This window comes from Chenopodium album, chromosome 27 (assembly GCF_948465745.1).
Source record: "Chenopodium album chromosome 27, dcCheAlbu1.1, whole genome shotgun sequence".
Lineage (NCBI taxonomy): Eukaryota > Viridiplantae > Streptophyta > Magnoliopsida > Caryophyllales > Amaranthaceae > Chenopodium > Chenopodium album.
In genome coordinates this window covers 171,573-189,095 of record NC_137860.1, presented here as the reverse complement: position 1 = coordinate 189,095, position 17,523 = coordinate 171,573, and the positions used below count along the sequence as shown (strand labels likewise).

General features: G+C 39.0%; 1 protein-coding gene across 13 annotated transcripts; it reads left to right on the top strand.

The window, feature by feature from the left end:
* The first annotated feature begins 59 nt into the window (after nucleotides 1-59).
* Nucleotides 60-10,196, top strand: LOC145618913 (methyl-CpG-binding domain protein 4-like protein). 13 transcript variants are annotated; one of them, XR_014108075.1, is made up of 8 exons: nucleotides 60-1,819; nucleotides 2,999-3,195; nucleotides 3,324-3,461; nucleotides 5,123-7,279; nucleotides 7,907-7,957; nucleotides 8,062-8,177; nucleotides 9,835-9,930; nucleotides 10,070-10,196. XR_014108075.1 is itself a non-coding variant. In XM_081673524.1 (8 exons), the coding sequence occupies exons 1-4, from the start codon at nucleotides 1,790-1,792 to the stop codon at nucleotides 5,136-5,138; spliced, it is 366 nt and encodes a 121-aa protein (XP_081529650.1). In that variant the 5' UTR covers nucleotides 61-1,789; the 3' UTR covers nucleotides 5,139-5,185; nucleotides 7,907-7,957; nucleotides 8,062-8,177; nucleotides 9,835-9,930; nucleotides 10,070-10,196. The 13 variants fall into 13 exon arrangements, 7 of the variants coding, with proteins under 7 accessions (XP_081529650.1, XP_081529649.1, XP_081529648.1 ...); XR_014108074.1 differs by having other exon boundaries at nucleotides 7,833-7,930; XR_014108072.1 differs by having other exon boundaries at nucleotides 7,833-7,957.
* The last annotated feature ends 7,327 nt before the right edge of the window (nucleotides 10,197-17,523 follow it).

The following is a 17,523-nucleotide window of genomic DNA, read 5'->3' as shown; positions in this document are numbered from 1 at the left end:
ATTTTATTTTTCCTCTTACATTTACCTCTTATTTTATTTAAGTTAATTAAATTAAATAAAGTTATTTGTCGGTCAAAAAGTAATATTTAAAAAATACACGGAGGGAGTATTACAGACAAGCGTATATTATATGCACCGTCTAATTATGACCCGCCAAAACTAGAGCCATCTCCTACTTTCCCAGAAAGAAATTTGGAGTCTGAAGACCTTGTTACATTACTCTCGGAGATATGAAATAATGAAAATTGAAACCCTAATTATCCTTAATCGGAAATGGAGGAAGGAGAGAGGATGATTCCAATTTGAAATTGAATGGCTTCTGCTCAAGAAAATAAGGTACCTCTTAATCTTAACGTTGTGAATAATATTCCTATCATCGTATTAGGTTTAAGTGCATCGTCTAATTATAAATTTAGAGGTGATAGAATTGTCGAGGGAAGGAGAGAATTATTGAGGAAAAATGATGGGAATGGAATTGCTTTTTTTGTCAATCAAAAGGAAAACAAAAAGAAACGGAACAAGAATATTGAGTTTGCTGTTGGGTCGGAGAAGAATAGTGAAAGGGATTTGTTTGTCAGTTTAATGAATGAGAATGGGAAAAGAGTCGTTTCTCCATATTTTGTGAAAAAGGGAAACAAGGAAATAAAGAAAAGTGGCAAAATTCTGAATGTGCTAGTAAAGAGGGAAGATGGTGGTGATTGTTATGTTAAAGAGGGAAATGAGGACATGAATTCACTAAGAGGACATGATAGCTCTTTTATGAGGGAAAATAATCAAGTCTCAAAGTCAAAGGGAAGGAATCTCTCTGGAAGTATGAAGAATGATAGCAAGGAAGAGAATAAAAGGAAAAGGAAGAAAAATATAGGCGAAATTGAGACTAAGGAGGGCAATATCACGTTACCGAAATTAAGGAAGCAAAGAAATAGCAACAAGAAAACAACAAGAAAACTTCTGTGATTTAAGAGAAATTGGAAACAGGAGACAAAGTTAAAAAGCTCAACAGAAAAGGAACACTTGTTGACCAATGTTGCATGGAGAAGAATAATGCTCACAACAATTCAAGATTGCATCTCCAAACTGTGCTTTCTGCTGCCCTCATTACTAAAGAGGCAGAACAAAAGAATATTATGGTTATGTTAAAGTCTGTTAAGCTTGATGAAGAGGAACCCTTGCACCATTTCAAGGTTGACAATTGTCTGGATGAACCAACTTTATGTGGTGATGAAGGCGCATATGACTTGATGATTGGCAACATTTCCCTAAAAGCAAAAAACAAGAAGAAAAAGAAAACTGCATCTTTAAAGTGTGACTCAGCAGCTGGCCAGGAGAATGACCTTGATCCCTTGTCACTGAGGTCTATACATGATAACCAAAACTGTTCAAAAGCTTTGGCATCCAAGGTTATCTCTCCATATTTTAGAAAGGTGTCAAAGGAAAATGAGTTTGATGGTGAAAGAGACGAGGCTGACTGTAGAAATAAGAAAAAGAGAAGGGTTGACAAGACTATGTACGTTGAATTTGAAGAGTTACTTTCCAAATATGCTTACCAAGGGACAGCTACTTGAATAGGGAAGAGGAAGTAGAGGGTAAGAAAGAAGACGGTACTGCTGGAAATGGTAAGAAGAAAGGTAAACAACAATGTGGAAGCAGGACTCTTAGTGCTGCTGAGAAGCGAGCTGATGCTTACCAAAGAAAACCACCAAACTGTACCTGGAGGCCACCCTGCTCTCCTTACAATCTTCTGCAAGAGCAGCATGCCCATGACCCTTGGAGAGTGTTAGTGATTTGTATGCTTTTAAATATCACTACTAGACCCCAGGTATGTTTTTATGATGTGCGTTAAGTACTAAAATAACTTATTTTTATTTTAGCCCTGAACATAGACATTATTTTCTTAAACTGCAATGCTTATGCTGCTGTTTGAGCATTTATCGTGTCTCAGGTTTAAAACAATTGAGTAACATTGGTGATGATTATGGAAGTACTATGCTCTATGAAATATTTGAAATGACTGTAGATTAAGGCATAAGTTATCTCTAGTTTCTAAGGTTTGCTTCCTCTCTGTCCACATTATATGAAACTCTTTTTCTTGATGAGTTTCTCTTGATAAGGAGTCATAGCTACACTTGATATGTTGAAGTTGCTTTCATTATTCAGGATTTAGGATTACATCCTGGTGGTTTGCAAAGAGCTTGATGAATACAAATGTTGGTGCTGGGTTTCCGAATTTTACGCGTCATTTCAGATAAATAGTGTTTTATCGTTAGCAACTTTGTATGTATTGGTCATATTAGTTGAGGAAAAAGCCTATTAAATGCCAGATAATTATCATAGTTCATACCTTGTGATTATTTAGTCAGCTTTGTTGTTGGGAAATGGGAGATGTTTGGTGCTTGCTTTTGCTGGATGATCAATATGAGCTGAGTCTTAAATATATAATATGAATATGTTATTTAAAGCCTTTATCTCATGCAATTTATTTATTTGTCAATTTTTTGTAAACTTTGAAGTATATGGCATTCAGTATCCAGGGGATATTTCTCATAGAAAGATATCAAAAACTACTTCACTTTTTCATGATACCTTGCATTATCTGTGTCCTCTGCCCTACTTATTTACATGTGTGACACCCCTTTTGGTGTCTTTCTATTTTAATCCTTTGTTGCTTATTACTTTGTAGTAACACTGTACTTATTGCAATTTATAAATTCTCGATTGTCTTGTAATGTAACATGGCTTGTCCAAGTGACTGAGCTTAATAGATGAGGTTATGCAACGAATATTTAATAATTATTAAAGTTTTGCTCTCTTTTCTTCCTCTCATGCCCATTTGTGTCTGTCTGTGCTTGTGCGCATGTGTATCCTTTGGAGGGGATTTATTTGGTGAAAGACTGTATATAATTTGGTCATGATTTCTTGTGTGGATTAATTGATACTTGAATTCATTTTGAGGACTCAAGATTGTGAAAACATTTGTTTATGGTTTATTTTTGTGTAGGTCAGGAAAGTTTTGTCGCACTTTTTTGATGTGTGCCCCAATGCTGAAGTTGCTATTGGCACTGATTTCACTAGAATCGCAAGTATGATACAAAGTTTAGGGTTGCATAGAAAGAGAGCAGCAATGATTCAGCAATTATCTAGGGAGTATTTATCTGATGATTGGACACACGTAACTCAGCTGCATGGGATTGGAAAGTGAGTGAAACTGATGCTTCCTTGGTACTGTTAGAAAGACCTGCAAAGTTATTGACTTATTGTAATCCTCCTAAGATGTCCATAACATTCACCCTCAATACATAACTGGTTTGCATTTCATTGTACAGGTATGCTACCGATGCATATGCAATTTTTTGTACTGGCAAGTGGCACCAGGTAACCCCAAATGACCATATGCTAAATCATTATTGGAAATTTCTTCAAAAACGCGGCCTCAAGGAAGTTGCTTTGTAAGTTATTAAGTGGTAAGATAAGATTCAGTACTTGATTGTAAGCCAGCCAACTTCTGGAGTTTGGTGTACATATTTATCACTTTAGGGTATAAGTTGTAGAAACTTTGGTCTATATAAGTGTAATTCTACTGTAGTATCTTGTCAGATTGGTAAGAGCAGAGTGTTTATTCTTAACCTATTTTATTACAGAGATATTTTGGTGTTTGGAAAAAAAAAAAAAAAAGCATACTGTAATTTACTCACTGAACAGTCAAGTCTGTTGTGTGTTGTCACTTATGGTCCTTGTGGCTCTGGTGAAAGTTTTGAATTTTTGAGCAGGAAACTTAACAGTGTACAAATAGTTACTGTTGTGATGAAATTTGTGAACTTTGGTAGAGATCCAATTGAGGTGATGTAATCCCCCGTATTTTTAAATATTTTATAAAAGAAAATTTATTTTATTTATAATATTTATTTGTTATTTTTCATAATTTAATTTCAAAAGTTTCAAATTATTAATCTGGGTCGAAAATTATTTGAACAAATTATTTTATGCACCTTTATTCTACAATTTATGTCCAATCACACAACCCTAACCCATTTAGTGGCCATTTGTTTACTAAATCGACCCATTATTTTTATGAGGCCCAATCTTTCTTTTTACCCTACAATAATTCTCTCCTATAAATACCCCATGAATCTCCAAAAATTTCCCACACAAAAAGGTTAGTCTTATTTTCATCCTCCTTTAATTCATTATTTTGCTTAATGTTAATTTAATTGTTTTGGGTTTTGATTTTAGTGTAAAGATTATATTTTTAGTATCAAATTATATTTTAATGGTATAAAGATTATAAATTTCAGATTATATTTATGTTATAAATTTCATATTTTATGAATTATAAACCTAGGGTTTCAATTTATTGAAAATCATGATTTTAGGGTTTTTATGAACAATTGATTTAGGGCTTTTATAGTAATGATGTTTTGAAATTTTGGTGATTATAACTACTGATTAGTTTAACTTAATTCCAGATTATTTTGAACACATAGATTCGTGTTTTAATTTTTAGATTTTCGTTCGTTAATATTAATCCCGTTTTAATCCCGATCAGATTCTGAACTCATCCGATTTTGATGAAAAAGTAGTGTTTTTCATGTGGAAACAACATTTTAAGAAAGACTCATTACCTATGGTAGTGAGCACCACCCTCTCGTGGCCAAATTCAGCCTCTAAATATGATTTTCGGGCAGTTTTTTATTTTAACGAAGTTTTTTTATACTTAAAATATTATCCTTGAGTTTGATTAATAAAATTAATTATGTTTAAAGTTAATTAAGCATAAATATATGTTTTTATTGAAGTTTTAAGTGTTGGAAATAGTTTCTAAGTACTACTTTTGATGTTTTATAAAGAGGGTTTAATCACCCATTAAAAAGGGAGATTTTTAGGGATTTTTATATAATTTTCAGATTTTTATTAGACTTTGAACTTGCTGTAATTTCATGTATAAGAGTGTATTTTAAGGTTTTTATGAAGAAAATTTAAAGAACTATATATAAGCCTTTAATTTTAACTAAAGGGAAGGTTTTAAATTGTTGTTTGATTTGGATTTTGAAGGTTTTAAAGTAAGTTAGTATTGCTGTAAATTTGATTGATTGGGTATTGATTGAGATGTTATTATTTGGCTTAGGAGAGGAGTTTATTGAAGGTGATTTCTAGTTAGTAAAGTGACATACCAATTCGTTTGCTTAAGGTACGTACAAGTTACGAAACCTTTCTTTTAGGTGCATGTTTAAGGACGACGGATCGAGAACTTAGTATCATGTATAGGGATGACTGAGTTAAATTGTTTGGTTATACATTGTGAATTTTGTATGACGTGCACTATTTTATATTGCAAGTATTAATTGTGCTCTAATTATGCAAGGTGCTCTTAGAGGCAAAGGTATATGATTGGTGTAATGATTAATTTATTATTCATTCATGATTATGCAAGCAGGATGAGTAAAGGAAGAATTTAAGTCTTCTAAGACGAACTTGAGGTTTTGGGGTGCCTTATGCACTCAAAGGTGTTTATACACCGAGGTAGTAAAGGAATAACTAATAAATGTTGCTTGCCACTAATAAATCAAGAATTGAAATTGAAAAGTTGTTTTACTTGATTGAATTGATATTGGATTGATTGTATTGTTATGCATATGAGTCATCACCAAGTCTAAACCTGTAAATCACGTAAAGTGCAAGATGCATGAGCAATAAAACTCTGGATTGGTGCACTTCTGGAGTAATGACAATCAGGGGTTGGGGTACATGGGGTATTAGCCGTGTACTTTTCTCGAGGCCGTTTGATCTACAAGTCTCTTATTTTAAATATTTTTCAAAACTAGGAGTTAGGTCAGATCTCATACTAACTACGGTCACGGAGTCGCGCCCGTGGTCGTTGGATGTTTCTTGATGTTTCCGAAAGGAGGCATGGGGTTTTTCTTTTATTGATGTTCCAAATGGAGCATGGGTTGGACAACCTTGTCTATTGCGTAATCCAATGAATAAAAATAATGATTTACCTATTATTAATTAATGGAGTCTTAGTAATATAAATAGTTAGAGTCGTGTGTTGAGTCTATAATTTATTGATGCATGATGATTGATTATTAGTAGCATGTTATGGATTTCTTAATTTATTTTGTAGCTTGTATGTACTCAGCTTTGCTGATTGCGTGCTTTGTGTGTCTTTCTTTGGTCATGGCCTTCGCCTTTCAATGACCCTGTGACGATCCAATTTTTACACTTGTAATATTGGGGAGCAGAATTACCACAGGTTCTTACACATGCAGCATTCATCAGGGTTGTGGGATCTTGAGTAGAGAGTTGGTTGTTTGCATTTTATTTCTTTTGCAAGTTTGAATTTATTTTAATTCGATTTTATTCGACACTATTTCTTTTGGGTTTGAATTTATTTGAACACTGAATTTAATCACATACTACTTTTATTGGGTTTTGAATAAGGGCCTTAATGGTTCCAAGTTGTATGACTTAATTTGGTTTCATTCGTTGGTTTTGAAACTTATTTATAACTGATTTAGTTTTTCCGCTGTTATTTTCTGATAAAGGCTTAACGTTTGAACACGTGGCGGTAGCACGCCAGTAATTCTCTTGAATATTGTTCAGGGTCCTCACAGGTTTAAAGAGTGAATTATTGGGGTGTTACAGGTGATCTTAAATATTTACTCTAACTCATACTTCGTATAAGGTTACAATTTGCATGATCTGATGGGAGAAGTTTTTTGGAGGAAATATTGGAGGGTGAAGATCTGGCCAAAGTAGTTGATTTTGGATGGAAAAATTTTCATACACTAGTAGAAAAAAAAATTCGCAGCGAGAAATGGCCACTGAAAAAAATAGGCGGGATATGAGTAAAGAGAATTCGCACCGGTTTAAACCAAACCGGTGCGAAATTATATTAATCGCACCGGTTTGAAATAAACAAAAAAAATCTGCCCTTATTCTTCCTTCTCTTTCTCTTTCTTTGTTTTTCCACTTCACTTAGCTTCATTCTTTCTCTTTCTCGTTCCCTCCTCTTCGCCCGCCACCAGCACCGGAACCATTGCCGCCACCTGCCTCTGAACTCCCTCCACCACAACCACCTCCTCCACCACAACCACCTTCTCCACCGCAAGAACCGGAGGTTCCTTTCCCTCTTCATTCTCCTCTTAGCAGCGCCATAGGAGAATAAGAGCCCGAGGTTCGCCACTGCTGCCGCATTCATTTGTTTAATGATGATCGAAGCTCCATTAATGAAGAGAAGGGCAACCACGAAAGAATTTAGGGAAGCGGACACTCCTCCTGGGTTCGCCTCTTCCTCTCTCCTCTTAGGGTTTTGAGTTACATATAGATCTTGAATTTATCTTCTATTAAGTTTTGACATTTCATTAAATATACTCTTACCCCACATTTAGATTTCCATGATTTATTTGCTCCCCCCACCCCCTGTAATTTAGGGTTTGCTTGATCTACTTCATTTATTTTTGGCAGCCGAGTTTGATCGTTTCACTGATATTGTTTTATTTTTTTATTTCTAATTGCATTTAAGATTTTTGGAATTATATGATTACTGAATTGGATTTTGGGCTACAAATGATATGTTTGTGTATAAAAATTATTTGATGAGTGAATAAGCTCCCCTAATATTTATTCTGCTGATTTTTTGCTTTTAATAGTTCAATTTCTTCCCAATTTCAATTAATTTTGGTTGTGTTAGCTTTAATAGCATATTTTTAAATATTTCATTTTAGGGACGAAATTGGTTGTTGTATTGTAACTGAATTAGTGTTGTGTTATTCAATGATTGTATTAGTTATTTAGTTTGTGACCAAAATTTGAGTTTTATTTGATATTTCTAGCTTTAATAGCAAGGAAGAGACTGTATTGGAGATTTGCTCACTTGATCACCTAGTGAATATGTCAACTCCTACAGGGCATATTTGGAAGGCCAAGACAGGTAGTCTATATTCATCCAGTTTCTCATGTGAGTTTGTTACTTCTCTAATTTCTGTTGGGGCTCTTTGATCACTTTCTTTGATTTTTACATGTTTGTTGTTGCTCCTTGATAAATTACCATTTGTTTTGAAGGACTTGATTCAGACTTCTAGAACTCCCTCATCACAAGCTCCACATACCAAACCTCAGCTCAAAAGTTTCCTTGCTATGACTCTATGAGTCTATAAGCCCAATCCTCATATCACAAGGTATGATGCACGGATATAATTTGTGATTTTTATTTATTTTTTTGTTATTATTTTGCTGCATGAAAATCTTCATTTTGTTGGGTGTTGAATGTGCGGTGTTGTGTCTCGTGGTGCCTTAGTATGTGTTGGGTGCTACGTGTTGCTTATATTGCTATTTGTTGCTGCGTTTTATTGTGGGTAAAGTGTTCCTGCTGCTGCTTATGTTTCTTCTTTGTGTGGTGCATTGCCTGCTGCTTGTGTGTGGGATGTAAAATCTTCTGGAGTGAGTGGAATTTGCGAAGTTGTGTGTTTTTTCTTTATCATTTAGTTGCAAGTCTAGAATGTTAACAGCCGAGTAACATGGTAACAGTAACATCTTCACAGACTAACCCTGATAACCTTGTGATAATTAAGCTAACTTTATTGTTGGAGTTAGTGGTCTGAGAAGTTTTGTGTGTTTTTCCCGAAGTCTAGAATATAAACAGTTGAGTAACATGGTAACACCTTCACAGGCTATCCTGATACAATTAAGATATGAACCAGGTTACTTTATGTGTTTTTGGAATAGGTTGTATACATGTGTTGCATTCATTTATCAAAGCTGCTAGTGGCTAACCTATCTCTATTTAGGTTTTTTTTTTTTCACAAAAAAAAAAAAAAAAAAAAAAAAAAAAAAAAAAAATAATCTGTTTTAGAGAGCTCACCCGAGCCCTTCATTTCATTTCACCTATAGTACCAATGTTGTCATGTTGGTTACTCTGCAATCTAATATAGGTATGGACACTTGACACACTATTTTGGAAATATAGTGTGGATTTTTCTAATGTCATCTGCAACCTGAGCATATTCATGTCCTACACTACTCGAGTTTTGATTAAATGTATATACACGAATCATTCGAAGTTTTAGGTCATTAATTTCATTGTTTTTGTCTTCCTGATATCAAAATTCAATTCTCACTTTTCATGGTTTTAATTTCTGGGTTTTTGATTGTGATTGGCTATGTAGGTTGTATAATAGAATTCTACATTCAATTTTGAATCATTGAGGGTTAGGAGGGACTAGGAATGAGGGACTAGTGACTCTGGCCTGCTGCCCAATTGCAGCTACTGCTGCCCTGCAGAGACTGCTGCTGCAGCTGACCTGGAAAGGGTGCAGCTACTGCTGCCCTAGCGAGGCTGCTGTTGCAGCTTGCCTGGCAAGGCTGTAGCTACTTTTTCCCTGCCGAGGCTGCTGTTGCAGCTGGCCTGGCAAGGTGTTTGTAGCTGGCCTGGCAAGGCTGCAGCTGCTGCTGCCCTGCCGAGGCTGCTGTTGCAGCTGGCCTGGCAAGGCTGCAGCTACTGCTACCCTGCCGAGGCTGCTACTGCAGCTGGCATGGCAAGGCTGCAGCTACTGCTGCCTTGCCAAGGCTGCTGTTGCAGCTGGCCTGGCAAGGCGGTAGCTACTGCTGCCCTGCAGAGGCTGCTGTGGCAGCTGGCCTGGCAAGGCTGCAGGTACTGCTGCCCTGCCGGGGCTGCTGTTGTAGCTGGCCTGGCAGGGCAGCAGTACGAGGTTAGTCTAAGTTGTAAATTTGACATTTGATTTTTTTTTTTTTTTTTTTTTTTTGCTTACAATTTTATTTTTTTTGGTTCAATAACTTTCTCTATTCATTAGGTAAAAGCATTCCTACATTTTGCAGGAAAAAATTGCTGCTTTAACACCTCAAGGGTGGATTTATACCTTGAATACGATCCCCATCCCTCATCAGCCAAAAACATAAACCATCTTTTTCAAAGTGAGTGTTGTGAAGCATTTTTCTTCTATACAGAGTTATTTTTTTTAATTATATCTTATTGGCTGCAAGTAGCACTTGCATATACGGTTTCATATACTTCCTCCCTGAGCTTGGTTTTTATTTGTGCATCCTGTACTAGTCTAGATTCCAAATACTAGTGTGGTGGGTTGTGAATACCAGACCCCCTGCTGCATGCTGCTCTACTGCTCTCGCTGCTGCTAATCTGCTCTACACTACTGTTTACAATATTAAACTATGTTCCGTAAATTTTTTTTTTTCTTTTTTGACTTAAAAATTGTAATATTACAGCTTTGGGTTGTAAATTGTAATATATATATATATATATATATATATATATATATATATATATATATATATATATATATATATATATATATATATGTTAGACATTATTGGCACCGGTTCAGGTTAAAACCGGTGCCCAATTTTATTCTTTTTTTTAAACTATTGAAGAACCGGTGCGAAAAATAAGAAATGCCACCGGTTTTGAACTGGTGCAAAAGTTTCACTTTTTAGCATCCCTCAAATCTAAACCGGTTCAAAACCGATGCGGATTTATGTTTTTCTACTAGTGAATAACAGGTTAGCTAATAGGTATAACCCGAGGAAAAGAGGTAGAGAAGTGGAGGGAAGATGTGTGCTAGGTAATCAGGCTGAGGAATTAGTGAGACATCTCTTTAAAGAATGCCAAATTGCCCAAAGAATTTGGGCAGCTATCCCATTAGGGCTAAATGCAATGGCAAACCTGAACACCTGTTGCACGCGATGGTTCAGAGGGTTCACAAGAGATTCCATGTACTATTCTCATAATTCTATGGGTGATATGGTCCCACAGAAATGATATGATATTATATTCAGAGGCATGAGTGGTAAGCCCCAAGTAATATTGGAGCTTGCGTAGGTACATGACATGAGATGGTCAAGAGCTGAGGCAACAAGAGACAGGGAGCAGAAAAAAACAGATTACTTCGTAAAGTAGACAAAATCCCGCATATTTTTGTAACAGGTACTCCTTCGAGGAACCGGACTTTATCACTTTGTAATCCCCCATGTTTTTAATTTAATTATAATTTATTTATATATTATTCTTACAATTATATTTATGGCAATTTCATTAAATAAATTATTTTATGAAAAAAATTTAAGTAAACTAATTGTACGGGATAATACCGACAACTCAACCTCGAAGATCAGTTCAATCAGGCCGAGCAGCAGCCTCAGCCACGACCACCACCGCATGAAACGGTGATGCCCTCTGAACGACAGGTTACAAGAACTGCGCAAAGGGGGGAATCAGAATCATACCGACAGGAGGCCAGTAGCGGGCCGCTGAGGCACTTAGCCAGGACCATCATTCGACCAAGGACGTCTCCCTTTACGCAAGAGGTCCTTGATCAGCAAATGGAAAAAATAAAAATGCCGGCATGTACCTATGACGGCAAGGGTGATCCAAAGAGGTATGTAACGGCCTTTGAAAGCCATATGCTGTTATACACCGATACTGATGCGGTGTGGTGCAAGGTTTTTCCTACAACGTTGGTGGGGGCTGCCTCAGATTGGTTCACTTATCGACTGTTTTGAGACCCTTGTCGAGATGTTCACAAGTCAGTATGTGAGCAACAGTGCAAGACAGAGAACCTCAGGGGAACTCATGTCTATCAGGCAAAGAAGGGACGAATCACTGAGAGATTTCGTTCGGCGTTTCAATAATGAAGCTAATACCATTCCAAAATTACAGCAAGAGATAGCCGTCATGGCTTTGATGAGTGGTCTAGCCGACAGTGATTTTAAGAGATACATGGCGCGGAAATCCTTCCCCAACCTGGGGGTAGCATTCAGCAAAGCTCATGAATATATCAAGAGCGAAGAACTTCTGAAAGCAGGCAACCAGACGGTCTCGGCAGAACCGTCTCGGCGACAAAACACGTATGTACCAGTAGAAACCCTGGTGGAAGGGGTTAGAAGGCAGAACCCATAGAAAGCGAATAGACCTGCCAGAGGTCTGGGACGGTACAATAATTATACTCAACTGAACACACCAAGGGCCGCTATTTATTCAATAAATCAGCAGAAGGAAGATTGGACTCGGCCAGCACCAATGATAACGAAGGGCCGAGATATAAAGAAATATTGCATGTTCCACAAAGACGTCGGCCATTATACTGAAGAGTGTATCCAGTTGAAAGAAAACATTGAAGACCTTATTAGAAAGGGACACCTCTCCCAATATCGGTCTCAGGGTCGGTCTCAGGGGGGGAACAAGCCGACAACCCGCACCATTGGCCCGGCAAACAGAATATCGGAAACAAGGAGATCCGTCAACACAAGATGATACATACCGTCCAGGTCATGCTGATTCTTACCGGCAAGGTACTACACCTCTTGGACGTAAGATAACCATAGAGGTAATTACCGGAGGGCCCGTGCATGGGGGTTCCGTTAGCAGAGCAAAGAAAAGCTTGTCGGAGTTCAAGCATGTTGTGAATGCTTTAGGAGTGGATGAACGGCCTCGGCCTGCGATGATGCCATGTGTATCATTCTCCGAGGACGATGCAAAGGGTATAGTCTTTCCTCATGACGACCCGTTAGTGTTGATATTGGCAATTAATGGGTGCGACGTCAAGCGCGCGTTGGTAGATGGGGGCAGCTCAGCAAACATTTTGTTCGCAAGAGTGTTTGATGCAATGATGATAGGCCGAAAGTACTTGACGCCGGTGTCGTACCCGGTTATCGGTTTTAACGGGTCAACAGTCAGACCCGAAGGAAGCATAATATTACAGGTCAGAATTGGAGAAGGATCGATGGCACGGGACGTGATGACGGAATTCCTGATTGTAGACGTGCCGTCAGCATATAACGTTATCATTGGTAGACCATTGATTCATGATGTACAAGCAGTGGTATCGACATATCACCTCACGATGGTTTATGTGTCTAATATCGGCAAAACAGAACATATCCGAGGCAGCCAGACAATGGCAAGAGAATGCTATGTATCGGCATTAAAGCAACCTGGCCGACAAAGTTCAACGAACTTGCATAATCAGAAAAGGGAACGATCCCCTTCTACCCAAGATTTAGCAATGACGAATTTTGACACAAGGCCCATAACCATCCCAAGACCGCTGCCGGGAGGAGAAACTATTGATGTTGAATTACAGCCCGGAGTAGCTAATCGTACGGTTAAGATTGGCTCCGATATGGATAGCGATATGCAGTGCCACTTGATTGAACTCCTGAGGGAGAATGCGGATGTTTTCGCGTTCTCGGCCGATGAAATGCCAGGTATTCATCCAGATATAATGGTGCACAAGTTGAATGTTGATAGGCGAGCCACAGCAGTACGACAGAAGAAAAGAAACTTCTCAACAGAAAAAATCAAAGCAATACAAGCAGAAGTGAATAAGTTGTTAGCGGCAGGTTTTATAGAGCCATGCACATATCCAGAATGGTTAGCCAATGTCGTAATGGTTAGAAAACCGTCAGGAAAGTGGAGGATGTGCGTTGATTTTACGGATTTAAACAAGGCATGCCCAAAAGACTGCTATCCATTGCCGAGAATAGATAGATTGGTCGACTCCACCTCAGGCCATGCACTTTTAAGTTTTATGGATGCCTTTTCTGGATATCACCAAGTCAGCCTCTATCAGCCGGATTGAAACAAAGCGGCATTTATCACAGATGCCGGAGTTTATTGCTATAAAGCCATGCCTTTTGGGCTGAGGAATGCGGGAGCAACGTACCAAAAACTGGTAGATAAAGTTTTCGCCGACCAGAAAGGGAGAAATGTCGAAGTTTATGTTGACGACTCCATTGTAAAAAGCCGTCTAGCTGCAGATCATATTGAAGACTTAAGGGAGACATTCAATACTCTCCGACAATACCGGATGAAGCTGAATCCCGAGAAATGTGTGTTTGGAGTCAAGTCCGGAAAGTTCTTGGGCTTCATGGTTAGCGAAAGAGGAATAGATGCTAATCCTGACAAAGTTGAAGCCATCCTCAGCCTTCCGCAACCGAGATCAATTAAAGATATACAAAAGTTAACGGGCCGGATGGCGGCGTTGACAAGATTTATCAGCAAATCGGCAGACAAGGCACTACCATTTTTCGTAGTCCTACGTCAAAACAAGACTTTTGTTTGGGGGCCAGAGCAGGTCAAAGCATTAGAAGCCGTTAAGAACCATCTACGATCATTACCCACAATAGCAAGACCAGAAACGGGGGAAACACTACAACTTTACATATCGGCATCCCCTAAAACGGTAGCGGCAGTGCTATTAGTGGAACGCAAGAAAACACAGATGCCTATATATTTTGTAAGCCATGTGTTAAATGCTGCAGAACGACGATACCCCTTGGTAGAGAAGACCGCATATGCAGTCGTAATAGCGGCAAGAAAACTAAGACCGTACTTTGATGCACATACCATTGAGATCTTAACAAACCAACCATTAGAGAAATCTCTTCAAAAGATGGAAACCTCTGGCCGTCTACTGAAATGGGCGATTGAATTGTCGGAATATGCGTTGATCTATAAGCCAAGGGTGTCAATCAAGGCCCAGGCCTTGTCAGATTTCATAGTCGAGACCTCTTACAGTGAAGAGGAGGACGAAATCGGCATCTGGAAGGTGTCCGTTGACGGCTCTTCTGCCGCAACAGGATCCGGGGCCGGTATAATACTAACTTCCCCACAAGGAGATATATTCGAATATGCAATAAGATTTAAGTTCAAGGCATCCAATAATGAGGCCGAGTACGAAGCGGCACTGGCTGGGGTCCAATTATGCATAGCGGCAGAAGCAAAGAAAGTAGAACTTTCCACAGATTCGCAGTTAGTAGCAAGCCACTTTGATGGAACGTACGAGGCACGTGAGCTGACAATGATGGCCTATCTAGAAAAACTCCGAAATGCAATAACAACACTTGATGAATTTGTGATCAATTTAATACCCCGTGGACAAAACACTCAGGCAGATGCGTTGGCAAAGTTGGCAAGTTCTAGTTTTAATAACTTAGAACGTACGGTGATGGTTGAGGTTCTGGAACAAAAAAGTATAGATGAAAAAGTGCAGAAAGAAGTAAATTGCGTGACGCAAAGCCGAGAATGGTATGACGATATTCTGGCATATAAGTTGCAGGGTGTACTTCCGACAAATAAAAGCGAGGCACAAAAGATCAAGAAGGATAGCGTCTGGTTCATTATGTTTCGGGGCATGCTATACAAGAGAGGCTTCTCGCTGCCATTGCGTAGATGTTTAACGGCATATGAGTCAGCGAGATTAATAGAAGAAATACATGAGGGAGATTGCGGTAATCACTCAGGCGGCAGGTCAATGTCCTTAGAAGCAATGAAAAGAGGGTATTATTGGCCGACAATGAGCTCAGATACTCTATCCTACGCCAAGAAGTGCGATAAGTGTCAGAAATTTGGCCCAGCAATTAATCAACCACCTAACAACCTAACACCTATCCTCAACCCTATCCCATTCGCCCAATGGGGAATGGATATTGTCGGACCTTTTACTTCGGCAACGGGAGGCCGTAAATTTCTGATAGTAGGAATAGACTACTTCACGAAATGGATAGAGGCGGAGCCGGTTGCGAAGATAACTGCCAATGAGGTAAAGAAGTTTATTTGGAAAAGCATTTTCACCAGATTTGGGTTGCCGATAGCAATGGTATTTGATCACGGTTCGCAATTTGACTGTAATCCGGTCAAAGATTTCCTCAGCATATATAAGGTGAAGTTCGCATATGCCGCGGTTTGCCACCCTCAATCCAATGGCCAAGCTGAAGCCGCTAACAAACAGATACTAACTGCATTAAAAAAGAAGATTGACGACGCCAAAGGACTTTGGGCAGACTTGGTGCCGGAAATATTATGGGCTAACAGGACGACAACTAAAGAGACGACAGGAGAGTCACCTTTCAATCTGGCGTTCGGCTCGGAGGCCGTCATCCCTGCAGAAGTAGGGTTACCGACATTTCGAATTCAACACTTCTGCGAGGATCAAAATGACTTGCTATTACGACAGCAGTTAGATTTCTTACCGGAAGTAAGGCTAACGGCTTCCATTAAGTCTGCAGCCTATAAGAACAGAATGAGCCAAGCCTACAACAAGCGCGTCAGCCATAGGCCGTTAGAAGATGGAGACCTAGTATTGCGTAGAACAGCTGCAACGGGAAAAGGAAATGCCGATGGTAAATTCACGGCAAACTGGGAAGGTCCGTATCAAATATACGAAACAATACGCCAAGGCTCCTATCGTCTTATGACACTAGAGGGAGCCCAGTTGAAAAATGTTTGGAACGCAGCTGTCCTGAAAAAGTATTATGCTTAGTCCTATGTATTTTGTACTAGTAGTAACTAAATTTGAAGTTCTTAGATGTCGGCATAACTATTCAATATGTATTTTGTACTTATCCTTTAAAAGGACTACTTTGTACGCAAGTTTTATTTTGGCGGAAAGCCGTTAATAAGAAATGCGAAACAATCAGCAATGAAAACGAGAACCATCTGCCCACTTTCGATATGGACATGCAAACGGCCTAGCTAGCCGTAACAGCCATTCAAGTGCCGAGATGGTTGGATAACTATGCACCTAAAGGTGAGTTGAATAGACGGTCTGATCCACTGTCGTTGCTCAGCCTGCTAAAGGTCGCAACGAAAAAACGCGGATTTATTCAAGAGAAGTAACGGATTTTTTCCAAATCCATCACGGCAGTATATTGTTCAAGGACAATAATAAGTTTCACGAGTAAATGCTTACCCGTTAAGCTGCGGGGCTAGCATGATATGAATAAACAAAATTGGCAGCTAACACAAGCACAAGCCCAATATCACAGACAATAAACAAATTAAACATAGCTACCAAAAAAGAACAGATTATCGTTTACAGCCGATAGTAAAATGAAAAGTTTGCTGATTAAAACATAGTCAGAAAGAGGACATACAAAACCAAAACAAGTAGTCCCTTATCGGACATAGCATACAGATATGAGTTTTTTCAAAAGACAAGTAATTAAACAGCTTGATGATGACTGCCCAAAACACTTCAGTTCTTTTTGGGCTCAGACTCCTTCCCTAAACCGTCATCATGAGAAGGAGTAGCAAGAAGGGCGTCATCAAATTCTTCATCAGGAAGGCCGCGAGGATCAAGGTTCTTCATAGTTGCAAGGCTGGGAGGATCATCGAAATAATCCTTCTCGTAGCTAGTAGGAGAAAGATGTCGGTCAGACCCATAAGCATCCTCCACTGCCTGCCATTTGTCCTCGCCCCAGTCATCGGCTTTACATACGCACCGATGTGCAGCAACCCACCCACTAGTGTAACGGTCAATCAGCTTCTGATAGTAGATATCAGATTTCAGAAATTGGTTCACGGCCCGACGTTTCAGCGCAGGCCTCTCTGACCGTGCCAGCTCAAGGTCCCTCTCTGCCGTTTCCCTCCGAGTCTCCTCGGCCTTCAGCTTCTGTTCCAAATCAGCAATTTTCTTGGACAGAGAATCCTGGTCGACCACTTTGAGCTCTAGCTGATTGATCCGAGACTGCAGGCCTTCAACCTCAATCCGA